General features: G+C 41.1%; 1 protein-coding gene across 8 annotated transcripts in view; it reads right to left on the bottom strand.

Moving 5' to 3' along the window:
- The window catches only part of spmap2 (sperm microtubule associated protein 2), a 246,595-nt gene that overhangs the window by 78,827 nt on the left and 145,618 nt on the right, over nucleotides 1-22,150 (bottom strand). For 5 of the 8 annotated variants that reach the window (XR_009516039.1, XM_059991169.1, XM_059991163.1 and 2 more), the window contains exons 1-4: nucleotides 20,589-20,715; nucleotides 16,959-17,002; nucleotides 15,733-15,768; nucleotides 9,072-9,138 (exon numbers count right to left, since the gene is read on the bottom strand). Coding sequence is in view for 7 of the 8 variants with exons in the window: in XM_059991169.1 (XP_059847152.1) it covers nucleotides 9,072-9,138; nucleotides 15,733-15,768; nucleotides 16,959-17,002; nucleotides 20,589-20,635 (194 nt within the window). In the remaining variant the exon portion in view is untranslated. Of the gene's footprint in view, nucleotides 1-9,071; nucleotides 9,139-15,732; nucleotides 15,769-16,958; nucleotides 17,003-20,588; nucleotides 20,716-22,150 lie in introns of those variants that run through there. The other 3 variants (XM_059991165.1, XM_059991164.1, XM_059991166.1) reach the window with 1 other exon arrangement.

The following is a 22,150-nucleotide window of genomic DNA, read 5'->3' as shown; positions in this document are numbered from 1 at the left end:
CCTCAAGATATGAAATGAGACTATTTGTCCATCAATTCCATGCAATTTCTCAGTGCATTCTGATCACTCGCATCCCCACTTACAGTATTTCCCCATGAACCAAACAACTCTGCTCTCCCAATTATCCCAGCAGTCGTCAAAGCTAATAATCAATTAACTTAACAGTCAGCTTGTCTCTTTTGATGTGACAGGAAACCAAAACACTCACAGGAAACCCATGTGGTCACAGGAAGAACCTTTAAGCTCTTCCATGAAGATTTTATAACAGGAGGATTATTATTGTCAATGTACAAAAAAAGTCAATTCCCATTCTTAAGATATTGAGCTGGATCACATTAACATGGTCTTTAGTCCATAATAAACTGTGGGGTAATGTTAGCTTGCTTCAGCCTTGGGCATTCCAGGACCAAAGCACAGAATACAATGGAAATAAGATGCAGGGACTTCTGCATCCCATTTTATCTCTGGAGTCTTATTGTTTTCAAGGGTGCTCCATACCGATCTGACAGGAGGGATCAGATGCTTTGTCTCTTCTTCTTAGGCAGTCTCTTGGGATTGAACGTGACTTGCTTCCACTTCAGTTCCGTCGGTTCTGAGGTGAGGCCATTATGTCAGGCGGGTAGCGTGTGAGACCAGAATCAGAATAAGGTTATCATTTTCAATGAGTTTCTGCATACTCTCATTGGAGACAATCAAGATACTCAGAGCCATTCCAGATACTTCCTCTCCATTTTTGAAGGTTATGGACAAGGTATAACAGAGGATGCTATATATTCTAGGAGGCTTTAATAACATCAGATAAATTCACCAGGTAAATTCACCAGGTAAATTCTGACAGAGACCTATGTTTTGTGGCTGTTTAATAACACTTCACTGAACATGTTGTCAGAGTTCAACATTGTGAACATAAACAAGGAACATCTGCATTTTGCAGTTTGATGACTTGGGTTGAAATAATCTTGACTCTGGAGTGCAGTCAACATAGATGTAGCAAGAGTTGACCCTATAAAGGATAGGGAGGCAATCAATATAAGAAGAAGCCCTTTGGGACTCTGTGCTCAACTCTGACTTCATTCCACAGCACAGTATACCATCTTGCCACCACCTCAGTCTAACAAGAAGGTGAAAAGGCTTGTAAAGCTGGAAATAGTGATCATGTTGAAGTTCTCAAACTTGGTGGAAATGAATGAACTTCACATATACTTAAGATTTTGTGTTAGATTTATTTGAATGGTTTTGCCAACCATTATTAAAAAGTGATCGTTGAAAATGTATTTTAATTAATGTTAACATTTTAATTAATTATCTGTTAATTGTGGTCAAGTGGAATTATTGTTTTTAAATGGTTTCACTGTAGTTTATAGTAATTTATTTAAATCTTTTTCATGTGCTCCTAAATATCTCTGACTTCACATTTATCCACATTATACTGCCTAAGTCATGTTTATTTGCTCACTCACTATTTGCCTAACTTATGTTTAATTGCATTTTTAATTTTTAAAAATTACTGTAAAACACCACAACAAAAGAAAATTATAATGGTGGGCAAAGTTGAAACATAATTAAACCCTTGGTCGCAGAAGTGGGCTTGAAGAGAGATATCAAAATGGAGAGAGGTTTGAAGAGGCAGGTTATTTAGAAAGAGATATCTTAACAATTCAAGTCATTTTTTATTGTCATTTCTACCATAACTGCTGGTACAGTACATAGTAAAAATGAGTCTTTTTTCAGGACATTGGTGTTACAGTACAAAAACTAGACTGAACTACGTAAAAAGCAACACAGAAAAAAACTACACTAGACTACAGACCTACCCAGGACTGCATAAACAGTGCAGGCATTACAATAAATAATAAACAGGACAATAGGGCAGTAAGGTGTCAGTCCAGGCTCTGGATATTGAGGAGTCTGATAGCTTGGGGAAAGAAACTGTTACATAGTCTAGTCGTGAGAGCCCAAATGCTTCATTGCCTCTTCCCAGACAGCAGGATGGAGAAGAGTTTGTATAAGGGGTGTATGAGGTCCTTCATAATTCTGTTTGTTTTGCAGATGCAGCGTGTAGTGTAAATGTCCGTGATGGTGGGAAGAGAGACCCCGATGATCTTCTCAGCTGACCTCACTATCCGCTGCAGGGTCTTGCCATCCAAGATGGTGCAATTCCCAAACCAGGCAGTGATGCAGCTACTCAGGATACTCTCAATTCTATGCATGGCTACTGCCATTGGACTAAAGAATGAGGGTGCATCTAACATTTCAGAGGTATTCTAACAGATTTCAGGCAGGAAAATTATAGTTAAGGTTAGAGATATGCAAAGGCACAATATAGATTAGCCGGCCGTTGATATAGCAACATTTGCACCGGACTTCGAGGCGAGTGTTCCCAGGTTTCAATCCGGCTGGATCCTTGCATGCTTTCCATCTGCCTCAGCTTCATAAAAAACAAACACGAATGAAATGGAAAAGTTCCCACCCAATGCGCCACAAGGCACGGAGAGGAGCAATCACCACCAAATCACAACGTAGATTAAATTTAAAATCAGAAGTAAATATTGACAGGACCAGATCTTGGATTAAGGCAGAATATAGGCTGTAAACTTTTCAAACATTTGAGGCTTACATGGTCTAACAGGGTTCCCAACCTTTTTTATGTCGTAGACCAATACTATTAAGCAAGGGATCCATGGACCCCAGGTTGGGAACCCCTGGTCTACTGGTTGAGTTATAATTGAAACCATATAGAAATTATAATGGCAGGGATAATGGTTTTGATGTTCAATGGTACATGGGTTGAAATGGAAAACGACAACAGTTGGAATTAATAAAGAGAATATTGACCAAGAAACTTAATTAGGACTGTGATGTTGCATAAAGTGTGGTTCAGTCAAGGAACAGTGGCAGCAGAAAAAAACGGCATGATAATAAAATGACATTAAAGATTCATATTACATCATAATTTACAAGGAATTCAGATGAAACAAAAGCTGAATCTTACCAGTGGAATCAGCAATGTTATACAAGCATGCTCACACTTCCTCACATATGTAGTTAACACTGCTGCTGAGTCAGACTAAGCAGATTCAGTTATGGCATCAGTGGTGGCAATGAGGGAAAGTGGAAAGGGAGGGAAGAACAGGACAAGTGATTGATGAACAACTGAACATAGAAGTTTAGAATTTGCCAGCAGATTGATGCTGGCAAACTCCCATTTACAGCAATGTTTTAATTAGACAAAAATCTTCTTTAACCTTTTTTCTCATGAATATATGCTTTTCATAGCTCGGGCTCTTTCTGAATGCCAGAAACATTCAGAAGCACCAGCAAAGCCAAATGTCTTCGAATAGGTGGCAGATCTAGCAGTGCCGAAAACCTTTCACTAGAACTTTGCCACTTGTCAAAGATTTTCTTAGTTTCATGTACTAGGGGCTTGATCTGACAATTACAAGGCTTCATCCAGCAAGTCTAGGATGTTTTCGCCAAATAAGTTATTTTGTCACTGTGAGTTTTAGAAGAAAAGATGGATAGGTCGGTATGTACTACTGCTATGGTGCATCAGTGGTGGGCTGGGTGAATGGTTGCGCCTGTCAAGGAGGGTGTAGATGAGTATTAGAGTTAGGGAGCATCCATAGAATGTACGGATGTTTGGATTTACTTAGACATGCTTCCTTAAATAAAGATATTCTGCACACAAGAGATCCTATAGACATTGGAAATCTTGAGCAACAACACAAAATGTTGTAGGAACTCAACAAGTCAGGCAGCATCTATTGGGGGGAATAAACAGTTGACATTTCAAGTCGAGATCCTTCATCAAGAATTATAGAAGTTGCTTGGAGTTATTGGATTTCAATGTTAATTGAAGGAATTAGCAGCTGAAAAGATGGGACTGAGGAACCTTGTGTGTGAGTTCGAGACAACATGCAGACTTTAAAGGATGGAGGTGGCAAAGACATATGAGAAAGTATTTTAGAGTACATTTCTTATCATGACCAAGGGATGGATCTTTTAAATCCGTTTTGGTGAACACTGTTGCACATGTTGTGAATGTATAATTATGTATATACCTGCAAAACTATTAATTTGCTTGGTCTCTATTTGCTTGTCACTTCAGTCCCTGAATGCTTCCACTCACTGAAACCCTAGTCCTGCTCTGCTTAAACATCACAGCCCTGGTTCTTGCCTTGGTTGTCTTGGTTATCCGTGCTTACCTGAATGATACTGAGGCCCTGTTTCCCATATTCCATTTAAACTTACAAGAATCATTGAAAAAATGTATTATTCAAACACACACTAAGAAAAAGATGTGAATTAGAGTCCTGGAATATTGATAAGAATATCATCCAATGGTCAGTTGAATCTGCCAGTCCAATACTACCACCAGTCCCTAAGCAGGCACTGAGAAACAGATTACCAAGACAGTGAAGTGGTTTGCCGGAGGGGGTGGGTGAGAAGGAGGTGTGGATAAAAGGTGAGGAGAGCAGGGTGTTAAGGGTTGTGATTTTGCAGAGAAAGGCCATGAAGGGTGGGCATGTGGGCATGAGGATATGGGCAGCAGAGAGAGGCTATAAGATCAGCCCCAGGTCTGAGATAGGTTTCCAGACATAAGATGCTGTTACCATAGCATTAGGTTAGAAGACAATTTGGAATTGAAATTGATTTATTATTGTCACATGTATTGAATACAGAGAAAAACCTGTCTTGTATTCTGTTCATACAGATCAATTCAACTCACAGTGCTTTTGGGTAGCACAAGGTAAAACAATAAGCAAGGGCAGAATAAAGTGTAACAGCTACAGAGAAATTGCTGTGCAGGTGGACAATAAGGTGCAAGGTTATAACGAGGTTAGTTACAATATAACATACGCTTTAGAAAACTTGCTCAAGGTGAACTGCAAGCTGGTGGTCTCAGGTGAGTAGTCAGATTATTAATTATTATCAGCACATGAATTATTCTAAAAATATATCCTAAGTAGCAATTTTTATGGAAGATATATCTTATAGTACATCAAATAGCTCAGTGAAATATCTGAAGGGAAAAGCATTAAACCAGCTAGTCAGAGGAAGACTGGTAACAGGTATTCCCCAGCTGGGACCAAGATCAGACAAACAACTGGTAAAGCAGATGACAGCCCCAATTTAAGATCTACTTTAATGTTTGAGACCTGTCTCATTCATTGCCCTTGTGTATGCTCTAGAATGTCCACTATATGGGCAGCATGCCAGTGTAGTGGTCCGCACAATGCTAGCTGTAAAGTTGATTCGGATTTAATTCCCATCACTGGCTGTAAGGATTTCGTAAGTTCTCCCGGACTTCAACTACAACACAGAATCTTGCCATCTTCAGAAGTTTTCTGATGACTCTGCCATAGTTGGATGCATCAGCAAGGGAGATGAGGCTGAGTACAGGGCTACGGTGGGAAACTTTGTCACATGGTGCGAGCAGAATCATCTGCAGCTTGATGTGAAAAAGACTAAGGAGCTGGTGGTGGACCTGAGGAGGGTCTAAGGCACCGGTGACCCCTGTTTCCATCCAAGGGGTCAGTGAGAACATAGTGGAGGATTATAGATACCTGGGGATACGAATGGACAATAAACTGGACTGGTCAAAGAACACTGAGGCTGTCTACAAGAAGGGTCAGAGCCTTCTCTATTTCCTGAGGAGACTGAGGTCCTTTAATATCTGCCGGATGATGCTGAGGATGTTCTACGAGGCTGTGGTGGCCAGTGCTATCATGTTTGCTGTTGTGTGCTGAGGCAGCAGGCTGAGGGTAGCAGACACCAACAGAATTAATAAACTCATTCATGAGGCCAGTGATGTTGTGGGGGTGGAACTGGACTCTCTGATGGTGGTGTCTGAAAAGAGGATGCTGTCCAAGTTGCATGCCATTTTGGACAATGACTCCCATCCACTCCATAATGTACTGGTTGGGCACAGGAGTACATTCAGCCAGAGACTCATTCCACCGAGCTATAACACTGAGCATCACAGGAAGTCATTCCTACCTGTGGCCATCAAACTTTACAACTCCTCTCTCAGAGTGTCAGATACCCTGTGCCAATACTGGACTTATTTCCACTTGGCATGATTAACTTATTATTTAATTATTTATGGTTATTGCTATATTTCTACACAATTCTTGTTTGGTGCATCTGTAACGAAACCCAATTTCCCTCGGGATCAATAAAGTATGTCTGTCTGTCTGCTTGACCATGTAGGTTTCCTACAGTTCACCCCAAAATTCCAAAAGGATGCATAATTAGAGTTAATGCGTTGTGGCCATTTTATGTTGGTAGCAGAAGCATGGCGACATTTGTGAACTGCCCTCACCATACGCCTGGACTGCGTGGGCCACTGATTTAAAAAACACATTTCACTGTATTTCCAATCTTTCAATGTGCATGTGATAACTATATGTATGAAACTCTGCATCATGAACCCTGCTGAATTCTGCCACCAGACTGTCTGTTGCTCCGTTAGCTTTATTATTCTATTGAGCTTTTGTCTCAGAAAATATTGCCTTGTTAGCAAATAAAAAGCTGACCCTGTAAACCTGAATTGTTAATAGCTGAACTTTTTCTGTGCCAGAAATGGAAAGATTGAAAATCTATTACAGACTTCCATCGCTACTACTTCTGTGCTGCTGCATAAAGTTGTACAAGCTTCAACACAGTTGTAAAAACAAAATGGAATCTTTTTAATTTACCGAACAGCACTGTATAAGTGTCCTTCAGTGCTCTGGAAGAGTTCAAAGTTAAATTATAAATACAGCTGGATTCTGGCCCATTGCCCAGACTAATTGCCTGTCCGGCACCTACTGATTGTGTCGTGGTTCCAACTGAACAGATGCAGGCACCCAAGTTTTGGCATTCCAATTCCTTGGAGTGTGGTTAGCTACTGCTGACCCTTTAAGACTCACACTGCCCATTATTGTTTGCCATATTCCTTCATGGAGTGTCTGTACTTAAAGGCCTCAGGCTGAGCACTCAGTGCTCGACTGTAGGAGATCCATTTCTAGTATGACTGTTTGTGATTTTGCCTTTGGATTTCATGTGTGTTGTCTTGTTTATTTTGAGACTGAGTCAATTCTAGATACTACTTCGTCATCATCCATAGCTCTGTCTTTACAGATCCAGGTGCAGAGTGGTGAACAAGCTGATGGTTTGTCCCTGAAAGATGGATATTGAGGTCTAGTAAGTCCTCAAGTCACAATATTGTTTGTTCTGTAAATGCCCTGATTGCCTTTGATAGAAGGCAAGGATGGGTGCAGAGCCTTTTCTCTTGATATATGTTTAAAAGCTAGTTACATTTCTGTCCATAAACAAAAGAAAATTTGCAGATGCTGGAAATCCAAGCAACACACACAAAATGCTGGAGGAACTCAGCAGGCCAGGCAACATCTATGGGAAAAAGTACAGTTGACGTTTCAGCCTGAAATGTCAACTGTATTTTTTCCATAGATGCTGCCTGACCTACTGAGTTCCTCCAGCATTTTGTTTGTTTTGCTGAAATTTCTGTGCATATCATTAACAAAGTAAATACAAACGCACACTATGAGCAAGACAATTGAACGTATCTTTATTTTCCTCACCTCCAAGTCTAGCTGATATGGGCTCCCAAAGAGGGTTGCTCTGTATGTTGCTGGTCCCTATTCCACCACTGGACTCTATGTGTAGTTCAGCAAAGGTGTAGAGTAACAGATGCACTAGCTCATTTGCACCTGGACTGACAGAGAGGTTGTGCACTTGTGGGATTCACATAGGTGTGAGCAGCAGAATGATGTTAGATCCCTTCTGAACCACTCGCCATAGCCAACAAGAGTCTAATGTATACAGCTGTATGCATCTAATTCTAAGGCAATGTTTATGATTTTTAAGTGGCAGGGTTTAGATACATCTGCACCAAAGGAGGCTTAAGGAGCTCCTTCCTTCCTCTAGCCTGCAGGTCACCTTGGTGTAGGTGTAGCACCTACTCAGCACCCCGATCAGGATCAAATGAAGCTGTGAAAGCAGGTGGTGGATAGTTATATGAACAGCCAGTGCATATCACAAGTCCTGACTACGCAACCACTGATGCCAATCAGTGATGACAATCTCTGAAGAGTATTGGTATTGGCTGGGTTCACCCATCTTGAAAAGACACTGACCAGAAGAAGGCAATGGCAGAGCATTTTCATTGAAAAATTTGCCAAGAACAATCATGGTTATGTAGACCATGATCACAATGTCATACCACACGGCTGATAATGATGTTTGTGATTTTAACACACACAGAACCTTGAGTTAAAATTTACATCCTTCCATTGTAATATTGATGGAAGATTTTCAGTAACATGGTCTAACTGGCAAAAACAAACACAGCAAGTGGTGTAAATAGCCGATTAGACTGAAGCTTCTGCTGAAGTTATGGTAGGTAATTCAAAGAATCTCAATTGAAATCATGGGACCAAAACTCACTTAAACAAAAGCTCTTATTCATGAAAAACAGACGATTTTGGAATGAACTCCAGCTACCTACTGTTTGCCAATCTTGTCCCATTCATTGCCTAGTTTCTTTCTGTAGATTCTAAAGATGGCCAATGTAGCAGCCAATTCTAACCAAAAGAATTGACACTGCCCACAGTACCATGGATTTGCTATACTTCCATGATGCACCCTGAGCTGCAATAATGATTGTTTCAAACCCACAGATGTGTATTTGATCCTTTGGTAGCAATTAGCAAACATACAATCTTGAAGTAAAGAAACTGAAGTGCACCCAAGTATAAGATAAGAATAATTGGGCATAATGGAGTGGTCAGCAAAAGAATTGACCTCTGTCAGTCCTCAGCCCCAAAATGCCCAAAAGAAAGCACAAAAATATAATTTATTTTCCCTTCATTTTTACCAAGCATTCTCCCCCCGCACTCCTATGACTAGTTACAATAAATGCACAACACACTATACAATGCAGATAGAAAACAGATGCATGGCTCCTACAGCCAGGAACCCCCATCCTTAACTCTGTCTATTTCAACATGTAGAAACTCGGCTGTGAAGTGCTTTTTGTATATTTCTCCTCGGAGAGAGTTATTTACCTGTTTGGTTGGAAGTTTTTATTGAGCTTTTTGTATTCACTGAGCTTGATGTATCTTGGTGCATTGCCTGAAGAAAATAGAATTGTTAACATGAGTATAATTCTGGTGCGTGGTTTATAAAATAAGAAACAGTGATTTTATAGTACTAGTATAATGACATATATTGAGACCCATCTGAGCAGAACAAGAAAGTCCATGCAGAATTGAAAGGTCTAAACCAAAGATTTTCATCCTTTTCATAAACACAATAGATCCTGCAGATGCTGGAAATCCAGAGTAACTCACTCAAAATGCTGGACGAAATTGGCCGGTCTGGCAGCATCTATGGAGAGGAACTTGATGTTCCCGGCCAAGATATCTTTTGCTACTAGCACACAATGGAATTTAAACTGCAGACAAATGATTGTCACCCTCTACCTTGTTAACATGTAATTTCATGATTGTACAGAATCACCTTTGACCTTTCAGAAGGCCCTTGACAAGGTGCACGCAAGCGGCTACTTACCAAGTTAAGATACAGGATAGTTGCTGGTGTGGTTAGAGGATTGGCTGACTGGTAGGAATCAGCCAATGGGAATAAAAGGATCCTTTTCTAGAGGGCTTCCGGGGACTAGTGGTCTACAGGGATTGGTGTTGGAACCACATTTTTAATGCTGTATATCAATGACTTAGATAATGGAATAGATGACATTGTTGCCAAGTTTGCAAAAGATATAAAGATTGGTGGAGGGGCGGGTATCATTGAGGAAACAGGAGGGCTGCAGAAGGATTTAGACAGATTAGGAAAATGGGCAAGAAAGTAACAAGTGAAATTCAATGTTGATCATGTACTTTGGTAGAAGAAATAAATGTACAAAATATTTTCTAAACAGGGAGAAAACCCAAAAATATGAGATGCAAAGGGATTTGGGATTCCTTGGACAGAACACTCTACAGGTTAACTTGCAGGTTGAGTTGGTGGTGAGGAAGGCAAATGCAATGTTAGCATTCATTTCATGAGGTCCAGTATGTAAGATCAGGAATATGCTGCTGAGGGTTTATAAGGCACTAGTGAGGCCTCACCTTGAGTACTGTGAACAGTTTTGGACTCCTTATCTAAGACATGCTGGCACTGGGCAGGGTTCAGAGCGGTTCATAAAAATGATTCTGGAAATGAAAGAGTTATCATACAAGGAACATTTGATAACTCTGGGCCTGGGACTTTGAAGGATGAGGGGGAATCTCATTGAAACCTTTCGAATGTTGAAAGCCCTAGACAGAGTAGATGTGGAAAGGATGTTTCCTATGGTGGGGCAGTCTAGACAAGAGAGCATAGCCTTAGGATAAAAGGTCATCTATCTAAAATAGATGCAGAGAAATTTCTTTAGCTAGAGGGTGGTGAATTTGTTACCACAAGCAGCCACGGAGGTCATGTCATTGGGTGTGTTTAAGGCAGAGATTTTTACATTCTTGATTGGCCATGGCATCAAAAGTTCGAGGGAGTGGTGCTGGGACCGGGAAAGAAAGGATCAGCCATGATTGAATGGTGGAGCAGACGCGATGTGCCAAATGGCCTAATTCTGCTTTATTAAATATTCCATTAGAATTCAGGGTTTAGTTAATTTAAATTCTGATGAATCTTTAAGCTGTGAATACCTGTGGAACTTGGGTAGGGTGTCAAGTTAATTCACACTGTGTGCTGATTTGACTCATTTTAGTTGCAGCCACTACTGGGACTGTTACAGCAAGTAAATGTCACCACATTGGGAATAAACAACCACCATGCCTCGGATGGACATTTGTCTAAAGCTGATCTTCAATATGATCATGTAGCACACTTCATTAGAATCTGGTATTGGGAGCTTTTGTTACATCTCCACAAGTTGTAGCATTGCTGCAAGAAAATGACCAACATTACTCACCATACAGAGATCAATAATGCAACATATTGTATATTTGTGGACATTGGTATAAAAGAGGATAGACACAGAAGATTCTGAAGAGGCTGGAAATCTTGAGCAAGTCCTGCCAAAAAGTCTCAGCCTGAAACGTTCACTGTTCATTCACCTCCACAGATGCTGCCTGGCCTGCTGAATTCCTCAAGCATTCTGTGTGTATTGCACTAGATTTCCACAGGATGTGTCATATTGTGGGAGAATCTAAAACTACAGGTCACTGTTTTAAAAGTGAGAGGTGAAGGAAGACCTTTTCTCTCAAAAGGACCTGATTACATCATAATTCCCATTATCTGTTATCCCATTGTTTGGAAACCCACGTAGTTAGGCATCAAGGGTGACTGGGATGCCATTTCTCAAGTTCCTTTAACTTAACTGGGGCTTTCGCCCTCATTATCTTTAATCTCAGACCTAATTTTCTGTGCTCTCTTTAACCTCGTTGAGGCCCTACTTCCAGCAAACCCTTTTAACTCTCCAGTATCCCACTTGCTGCACTTCTTTTCTTTCTTTATTCTCAATCTTTTTATTATTATTAAAAATAAGGACAAAATACAAATGATATTAATAAAAAATTATAATCATACAAATTCCATTACAGATGAAAAAGACAAACAAGTTACAGTATAAATGGGTTAACCAAGACATGAACCATACAGTATATATATATATATGAACATGGTAAGTCTAAATATTTCATAATATGATATAAAAAAACAGAAAAAAGAAAAAAATAATGCAAAGTTAGCTAATCTACTAATCTAATGACTAATAAAAAAGAAAAAAGCAGCAAAAAAAAAGCTGCACTTCTTTTAAACTCACGAGAGCCCCATTTCCAGTACTCTAAATTCACCAGCTTCACTGGAAAGGTCATTATACTACTGTGTAATGTATGAAAGTAATTAAATCAATAGTAATACACAAAGTGCTGGAGGAACTCAGCAGGTTAGGCAGCATCTATGTAGAGGAATGAACAGTCAACATTTCAGACCAACACCTTTCATCAGAGTATTTTTAAAGCAGACGTTGATAGATACTGGATAAGCAGAGGGATGGGAATGCATAATTAAAGTTACAATCAGATCAGCCCTGATGTCATTTAATGGCAGATCAGCCTAGACAGGCCAAGTGGCCTCCTTGAACTCTTCACTGGTATTTTGCATATTGGTAAATTCTGGGCAATGGTCATGATTTCATTTGGCAGAATTCATGTTGGGATTCATAGACATCCATTGGAGTGATAGATTTGGGTAAACCTTAAAGAAATGCAGCTATTTTTTCCAGCTATGCTTGCAATAGTTAGGACTAACCTACAAAACCACATTTATAGGATTATGAAACCTTCAAGGTTTAGCAGCAACTATGTAGATTGCTGTTAAAGGACCTCAGAAGTGTGCAATCCACCTCAGGTCAATATCTGGCAGGCACTAGAGGAGCTGAGCACAGTAATTAGCAAGCATGAAGCAATGCACCCTGAAGCTTTCCTTATCATTGAGGGGGATTTCAACCAAGCTAGCTTGAAGAAGTCTCTGAACAACTGCCACCAATATATTAACTGTGGAACCAGACAAGCCAACATACTTGACCACTGTGATAACACCATCAAGAACATTTACTGTGCCATCCGAAGCCTGTCATAAGTTGGGTGTTAAATCAGGACCCAACTTCAGGACACAGACATTGGAGACCCAGAAACAGGACTAGACAGAATCCAAGGATGGGTCAGGATGCAGTCGAGGCAAGGGAAGCACGACCAGGACGAGGGACTGGGAACAAGGAGCCTGGGGTGGACAAGGACCCAGAACCCTGGGTCTTGCCTCAGGCTCAGACCCCAAACCCAGGCAAGGATGTGACAAAGCTTGGCTAGGGACTTGGGGTCTTGAGGCTTGGCTGGAGGCTGTGGTCCTGAAGCTAGGGGCAGACTAGGAACTTTACATCAACATGGAGCCAGGTCTTATCCTCCAACAAGTCAGGACTCATCTATAACTCCACACCAAGGTGGGGCAGGACCATCCATCAGGTAACAGCAGAACAGCCTGACCTACTCAAAAGAGGCAAAGTCAAGACAGATTCCCCTGCAGGGCAACAGCAGAACAGCCTGACTTACCCCACAGAGGCAAGGACAGGAAGAGACAAACACTAAAGAACAACAGACAGTTCCACCTCTGCATCAGGGTAGCTCCAAGTAGCCATTACAGTCAGCAGCCTACAGAAACAACCAGATCCCCACCTAGCTTGGTGTGGCTGACAGCCACCCAGCTGGCCCAGGAAACAGCTGAATCCCTATCACAATGACAGCTCCAACTACTGCCAGCAAGGCTCCCAGTAGCCATGCTTCTCCAACACAGCCCCAAAGATGGCAATAGCCTTCCACCAGCCATCTATACCACAAGACAACCCCCACCAATGCTAGGGCCACTTATATTCCCAGTTCCAATATGAGCCTCAGGTGTTTCTGGTTAAGTCCAACTGCAGCAAGGGACCGCTGGAAAACCCGGAGTCCGGAGTCTGCAGACTGGACCACGGACTTTGGACTGAACCGCCACAAAGCCTACACACTGGTTCCACTCCAACTGTATAAGCAGGGACAAAAGACTGCAGCATCAGTGGTATGGTCCAAGAAGGCATAGTCAAGGGAGGGAGAGGAGCACCCTCAAAATGGCTTTGAGTCAGTAGACTGGACAAAGTTCAGAGATTCATCTTCAAATCTGAATGAAAATGTCAATGTCACAGTTGTCACCAACTTCATTAAGACCTTTGTGGATAAGTGTGTGCCTTTGAGAACATACTGGACATACCCAAACCAAAAACCATTGATAAACCAGGAGATTTGTAGGCTGCTGAGGGCTGGATCTGTGGCATTCAAGACTGGTGATCAAGAACTATGCAAGAAGTCAAGGTATGACTTATGGAAGGATATTTTAACAGCAGCTAAACAATTCCAATTGAGGTTAGAGATGGAATTGAATGTACATTGACTCTCATAAGGTTTGCTGGCCATTACTTTTTACTAAGTGAAATGTAACATCATTAATGGCTCTGATGCTTCATTCCCAGATGAGTTCACAACCTTTTATGCATGCTTTTAATGGGTGAACAAAACTACACCTGTGCAAATTCCTGCAGCAGCTGGTGACCCTGAGAACAACATCTTTCAAGAAGGTGAATCCTCACAAGGTGTCAGGCCCAGAAGGTATACCTGCTCGGGCCCTAAAAAGCTGTGCCAACCAACCGGTAGGAGTGTTCAAGAACATCTTCAATCCCACACTCCTGCAGTCGGAGGTTCAAAAGGGTGACAATAATACCAGTGGAGTGGAGAAGAGTAGGGCGAGCTGCCTCAATAACCATTGCCCATTGGATCTCGCATCTACTGTGATGAAGTGGTTTGAGAGGTTGGTCATGACTAGAATCAATTCCTGCCTAACCAAGGACTCGACACTCTGCAATTTGCCTATTGCCACAATAGGTCTACAGTGGATGCAATCTCACCTCTCAGCCCTGGATCATCTGGACAACAGTAATATCTATGTGAGGCATCTGTTTATTGATTACAGCTCAGCATTAAACACAATCGTACCAGTTTTAATCAGCGAGTTACAAAACCTGGGCCTCCGCACCACCCTCTGCAACTGGTTCCTTGACTTCCTCACCAGGAGACCACAGGTTGTGTGGATCGGAAATACAAAGTAAGAATACCTCCTCACTAACAATAAAAACAAATGCACCTGAAGGATGCATGCTTAGTCCACTGCTCTGCTCTCGCTATACCAGTAGTGGAAAGACTGAGCAATTTCAGGTTTCTGGGAAGTCTGAGGATCTATCTTGGGCCCGACATATCGATACATTTAGAAAGAAGGCACAACAGAGGTTATATTTCATTTAGAGTTTGAGGAAAATTGGTATGTGACCAAAGACACATGCAAATTTCTACGATGTACCATGGAGAGCATTCTAACTGGTTGCATCACCACCTGGTCTGGACGGGCCACTGCACAGGATTGGAAAAAGCAGCAGAAAGTTATAAACACAGCCAGCTCCATCATGGGCACTAGCCTCCCCAGCAAGGAGGACAACTTGAAAAGGTGACATCCATCAGAAAGGTGGCATCCATCAATAAAGACCCCCATCACCCAGAACATGCCTTCTTCTCATTGTTATCATCAAGGAGTAGGTACAAGAGCCTGAAGATAGACACTCAATGTTTCAGGAACAGCTTCTTCCCCTCTGCGATCAGTTTTCTGAATGGACAATGAATCCATGAACATTCTCACTAGTTTGTTTTCCTCTCTTTTTACACTACTTATTTAATTTTAGACACACAAACACATTGTAATTTATTAATATGTATTGCAATGTACTGCAGCCACAAAACAACAAACTTCATAACATATACCAGTGATATTAAACCTGATTCTGATTCTAACAGCTCAAGTTATCTCATCCCAAGGAATTTTGAAAAGTTAGATGAGATGTTCTTGACAAGCCATCTATTTAAAAAAAAATGATGGTGGTAATACCCTGACTCTAGCCTCACAGATCCATATAATTGCATAATGTATGGTAGGAGCTGATAAAAAGGATAAAATAAGTGTAATAAAAACCAATATATTTGCATACCTCTGCTCCAAGCAGTGAAGTTCATTGCATGTGTCACAAAGTGTGTTTCACCTAGATAAGATTACCTAGGCAAATTTTACCCAGGCAGTAGGTCTAATTTTAAGAATTCCTACCTTGTCCCATAGGTGTGTCACATGGCACGTAGTGATCTGTTTTAAAAATTGCAAAACATTATTAATTATTTCTGATCCTGGACCATTCTATTGAACATGTGCTGAATACGTTGTTCTGTTGGGGGTCAAGGGCAATGGTTCTTAGTGCATGGCTGTTTACTTACAGAGGCAAATGGATGTTGTATGGGAGCAAAATGGATATAATAAAGTCTTTCAAAGTGAAATAATTTCTGCACACCACCTGATTGGTCAATTTGCTCAGAGACTCAGCAATGTGTGAAAAATTATGAAGAATCCACTTACAAGGAGCAACACAGTACCACTGTCATTTGTGTATTGCTATTATAGTATCAGTGACCCAGTTCAATTCCTGTCACACTCTTTAAGAAGTTTGTACATTCTCCCTGTGACTGTGTGTACTTCCTCCACGTTCTCCAGTTAGTGTATTAATTAATCACATGGGTGTAATTGGTCAGCGTGAGCTTATTGGGTTGAAAGGGTCTATTATCATGCTGTATCCTTAAATAAAAATTTAAAAATAATAAATATGAGGTAAATGTGCAGATGTTGCAAATCCAAAGAACTAACACACACACACATATTATTCAGCACTGAAAAGGAAGGGGGAAAATACCAGAAAAAGGTGGGGGGAGGGGAAGCAAAAAAATATTAATTTGTGCAGGATTCCAGGCTGCAAGAATGAAAGGGAAAGGTTTTCATTTGGATCAAGTGTGCCTTTCTGTCTTCTCTCCTACAGAGTAACAGGGCGTCTGACCCACCGTAAAACAGCAGGGGTTGTCACACAATGTGGATGGAATAATATACCACCCTCTTCAGCTAACTGGAAAACCATACAGGCTGGGCTGCACAAAAAAAAAGGTAAGTTGCTCCAATTTGCAACTCCCTTGCCCCATTAAATCCTGAGTTCACCTCCCATGGCCTTGAACATTTTTTGAAAAAAAATAAAAGCTAGCTATTCCGCCTTTTCAAATATGTGCTTTTAAAAGAGTTTAATAAAACAGAAATGTTAAACAAAAGCAATAAAATACATAGATAAATCATTTGCCTTGAAGATTATTTTCGTTTCTATCTTACAAATTCTGTATGACCTGTTGTGTTTCTCCAAAATATTTTGATCTATTTTTAGATTTTACCGTAGAAATATGCAGAAACATTTAGAGTGATATAGTTTGCAAATGTACATGAAGCTATCCTGTGAAACATACCTGTATTCCTGCATATTTTTTTCTTGCCTTTTTGATTTGATTGTCTGTCAAAAGATGGCACAGCTTTTAGTACATAAAGCTTATTTTGTCAGCAAGTATAATCAGTCAGACATTGACATTAAATAACATTAGGAAGACTGACAAAGATTTAATATGCTTGCAAAGGCACATCAAATGCTAAAATAAATGTTACACTATTTACATTGGCAAATCCATAAATAATGACACTGTTTTAACGTTCATTTGCCACAATCACTGGTGATAATTTCAAAACAAATATTTTATTCCCAGCGAATGATTGAAGCCTGGAAGCCTGGAAGAAACAAACTGCCAGAGAAACTCAGCAGGTAAGGCAGCATCTGTGGAGGCAGAGCAATATTTGGCATTTTAGGACTGATACAGGGTCTCAATCCGAACTGTTAACCATCCCTCTGCCTTCACAAGCACTGCTGACTTCCATCTGCAGTAAGTTTTTTATTCATTTGCATTATACATTGTGAGAGAATGAGTTTAGTTTCATGATTTCACTGGTATCTACTGGTACCTCAGGTACAGTTCTCCTTTCTCATTTTTCACTTCCTCACAAAACCCAGATCAGAATGATTTTGTTAATAGTGTGAATAATTAGAAAAGACTATAAAATTTGACACATTCAGTACTCATTTTCCTCTCCAGGCTCTATTTGAAGTGGCTTTTTCCCAGGGTGGTAATGACCAATATCAGAGGGCATCCTTTTATGGAGAAGGGAGGAAGTTTCAGGGGCGATGTCAGAGGTATTTTTTTTACACACATGGAGGGCTGAGTGCCTGGAATGTTCTTCTGGGGGGTGAGGGGGGCTGATAGAGGCTGATACAAAAGGGATACTTAAGTAGATATAAATGGATATAAAAGAAATGGAGGATTATGGGCTATGTAGGAGGAAAGCGTAAGACTGATTGCGGAGTACGTTTTCATAGGTCAGCACAACCTTGCGAGCCATAAGTCCCATACTGTGCTGCAGAAAGAAATGAAATTAAAACTGAAAGAAAGATAAAACAGTAATAGAGAAATACAATGTGGATACAGGTCTGAGTGTTACAACCATAGATTCAGCAGCACAGCAGATTCGGTAATTTCGCTCACGAATATGCACGTATCAGCTAATTATTATTTCATTGTAATGGTATTTAACTCCATTCTTTTTGTTGGAGCACTTGTCATGACTTGAGCAAAGCACAGCAATATTACACTACCTGCTTGCATTCAGCTTTGCCTGAGAAATTGGCCTGTTGAGTCAACTAACTCTGAAGACTAGTGGTATTTGTTTTATATTTAGTTATTACTTTCAGCACTGGTGATGTCATTGTTTTCCATTTGAGAATTTTAGTTAACTGCCTTGTTTGACCTAGCATTTATTGTTTTCCTTTCCCTCTAAACCTTGTTTGCATTGAAGTCTGTGAACTACTGACCAGCTTCAGTCTTTCCTTCTTTCTGCACTTGGGCCATACCCAAATGAGGGTGTCATGAGTCCTGCATGCTTGTGCAGCAAACCACAGAGTATAGGGCTCCAACATTTCTATGTCACAGTCCGGTCCGTGGACTCCTCATTCCAGTTATATCCTTTTCCCCGTGTTCTGTTGGGCACCTTGATTAAGGCACCTGATCTTCATTTCGAACCAGCAGCATAAAAGGCTCCAGGTTACAGCTACTCAGTGCTGGACCGTCATCAGAAGTTCATCACCGGTGACCAATCATCTCAGCAAGGCTGCTATGCTCGTCCTGGGGCCGCCAAGAATCGTGGAGACTAGTTGCTTTAGTGCCGTGGCTGCTTAGTGAATTCAGTCATTTTCGTGTCCAACTGAGTTGCTGGCCGTTTTGTCGCTACTCCAAGTAAGATACGAATTCTGTCGTTTTCATGGCCGGCTGAGACTGGGTCGAGTCGAGAGCCTGCCATGTGCAGTTTCTGGGTCAAGTCGAGAGCCTGTCGTCCGCTGGTCCTGGGTCAGGTCAAGAGCCTGCTGTCCTTGTCCTTCCAGCTGAATAGGTCCAGCTGTTTGCTGCTGCTCCGAGTTGGGTATTCTGTCTCCTAGTTGTCCAAGTCCTTCAAGTCCAGGCTCATGGTCCATGCCCAGTTCCAAGCTCCAAGTCGTGTCCTGTTCCAGGCTCCAAGCCGTGTTCCAGTTCCAGGCTTCCTGTTCCAATTCTCGGCTCTGAGTTAAGTTCCGAGTACAGCTGAGTGCCAGTTAAGTTCCGAGTCCAAGTCAAGTCCAAGTCCTAGTCCAGGTTTCACTGGTTTGTTATCCAACGTTTATGTCCATGTTGACATTGTTGTCCTTGCTCCCTGGCCTTCCTAGTAACTATCAATAAACACTGTTCTGTTTATACTGTCTGTGTCTGTGTCCTGCCCTTGGGTCTGCTCCCAATGCCCCCATGTAACATTCTGAAGCACCTGTATTTGTTCATTGTTGTCTTAACTACAGTTGTCAAGTCCTCATCCTTCTGCTCAATCTTGCCAAGTTTATTTTGACTGGCACGGGTTTTCCGCGTACAGTGATTAAAGCAACTCCTGATTAGCGCTATTGTGGGGTCTTTCTTCTGAGAACGATTTGCCTAGCGGTGTCATGCAGTCAAGCCACTGTTGTTCTTTTGGAATTCTTGTTTCTATCTCTACATGGGAGTCTGTCCTTCCTCCAGACCTGGGTTTGGTCTTTCCCCCTGCACCCTGTGACAGAGTTACTGAGTCCACATTGACCATTGACCCCATTTTCCATTATTCCTACATCAATGCCCTTTCTTTTATTCTACCCATATTTTCATCAACTACCCCCACTGGTCTACATGCTAAGTGTGATTTACGGTGGCCCACTAACCTATCAGCCTGCATGTCTTTGGAAAGTAGGAGGAAACCAGAGTCCCAGGGAGTAACGCCTCACAGTGATAGGGTGACCGCTCAAACTCCACACAGACAGGGATCAGGACTGAAAATGGTCTCAATGATAATGTAGTCTGAGTGTGAAACCACTTTTGTCTCGGCCTCTTTGAATGACTTAAATTTTAATAGTTCTAAAACTTCAAGCAGTTTCTATTCCTAGTGCAGTGTCAGATCAATTGAGGTTCATCATGTTACAACCACATACGATGAAAGAAAATTAATTGTGTCCCACAACGTAGTAGGTTACATACGTAGATGGTTTTCTTATAGTGACTGACAAATGGAATGACACTTTTCAAACTTACCTTGGAAATAGCCGCACGCAATTTCACAACACAAAACAGAAAACGCAGGTTAATTTTTATTAGCGTCGGATTCGGGAAGCGATCAAGATCCACTCTGGTAGGATCAGTTTTTTTGACATTGTGAAAATGCATTACTGTAATTTATCACTTATCAGCGATAAAGAGCTTTTATCGGGTGATAAGTAACAAAATCGCTTTACTTTTTCATTCGGTCCCCACAGATCTAGTGTGATTAATTGTTGCAACATGTAAGAAATGAGATGGGTGATCCCTGTACTAGAAGAGAAGCAAACAAAAAACACTCGTATAGAGTCCTATTCTAGATTTCAGACGACAATGCAACCGTTCCTTTTCTCTTACATGCACAGAGAACTTTCTTTTGTACTGAAGGGTTTTGCGTTTTGTTTATCCTACCCGTCGCCGGTCTCCGGGAAAACGGGGCCATCGCTATTATTGTCCATTGGGGCTGTTGGCGTGAGCGCAGGAAACGCACAGAACCGCGGGGAACCTGGGTGGATTCACACCGCAGGACCGTTCATCCCAGTCCGCCGCCTCTCGGTGACTGACGCGGGGAGCCGCGCTCACCGCAGATGGTGCATGGATGGGCTGCTAGGCAACAGAAAGACGCACTGGGCTTGTTGCTAGGCAATGGACCATGGCAAGGATGGCACGTCAAATTTAATCAGCCAATAAATTTCTTCGCGTGCGGCAACACAGACGGATGGGATTCAGGCGCACATTTGGGGAGTCAGAAAGTCTTAGGTGAAGTCTGCTACAGATCTCTTGCAGCTGGTTTCCGATACCCAGCATGTAAGATTGATTGTGCGTGGTTGCAAATGAAGGAACGGACGAGAACGACGGAGTGCTTTCCTGAGCCGCTGTTTCCTCAAAGATCTTTCATCCCAGGAGACGCAGATTCTTCACAGAAGAAAATCCACAAAGCAACCTTATTTTCATGAAACGCGTTGTGTTGGTGACCGTTCGTTAATTTAGTAACTTGCACTCCCACTTTCAAAAAATTACGGGCCTGTAATTATGTTAAATTACGTTAAGCATTACCAACCAGGTCATAGTATTCGTTTTATTTGTTGTACTTATCCATTCAAAATAGCATCTTTTAGCATTTGAAATTCTCTTTACCTGCCCACAGCTCCTTAGAATCTTTAACTAGCCTATTTATTAGAGCTTGCCAGCATTTATTAGGATTCTGCTCTCTAGATTTGATTGCAAACTTGCCTTATTTGCCTACAGATGTACAAAAATATTCGATACCCAGATCATAAGCGGAGCTATCACTGATCACCTGAGTCTCTTCTCATCTCCAAGCCTTCTCCAGTCTATTTAACTTAAGCCTTTATTCCTTTAAACTAACCAGAAATCCGAACATATTGTCTGCATTTGTGTATTGACAGTCTTGAAACTCTGTTGCCTCCTGAAAATCCATAAGCAGATTATTTTTCAACAAGTTCGATTACATTTCTTAAAAATAAGTTTGGCTGAATTTATCATGATTTCAATTGATTCAACCATTTAAAAAATTCTCTTTAATTGGTATTTGGTTTGTTTTTCTATTCCTTCTTGAGAAAAGTTGTTAATTTGTTTGCTTTCTAATCCCATTCTGAAATTATTCAGGATAAAGAAAAAAAATGTTACAACTCTTGGTCACAGTCTCACTTATTTCTCACAATGATCTGGAGTTTATTAATGGCAATAAGTTTTGACAACTGCACAAACTATTCCTATCGAGTTGTCTTCATTTCTTCTTAGGAGGCCACTCAGCTCAGTGATTATACGCCAGCTATTTAAGCATTCTGTTAACCTCACCCCTGCCTAATTCTAGTTTGTTTATTGTCATTTGACTGTATGTATATACAAACAAATGAAACAACATAGAGTTCCTCTGGACCACAGAGCACCCACAATACATATATCATACATAGCATATAAAACAAAATATCACCACTAATAAGTTAATA

The sequence above is a fragment of the Hypanus sabinus genome, chromosome 16 (assembly GCF_030144855.1).
Source record: "Hypanus sabinus isolate sHypSab1 chromosome 16, sHypSab1.hap1, whole genome shotgun sequence".
Lineage (NCBI taxonomy): Eukaryota > Metazoa > Chordata > Chondrichthyes > Myliobatiformes > Dasyatidae > Hypanus > Hypanus sabinus.
This window is presented reverse-complemented; position numbering and strand designations above follow the sequence as displayed.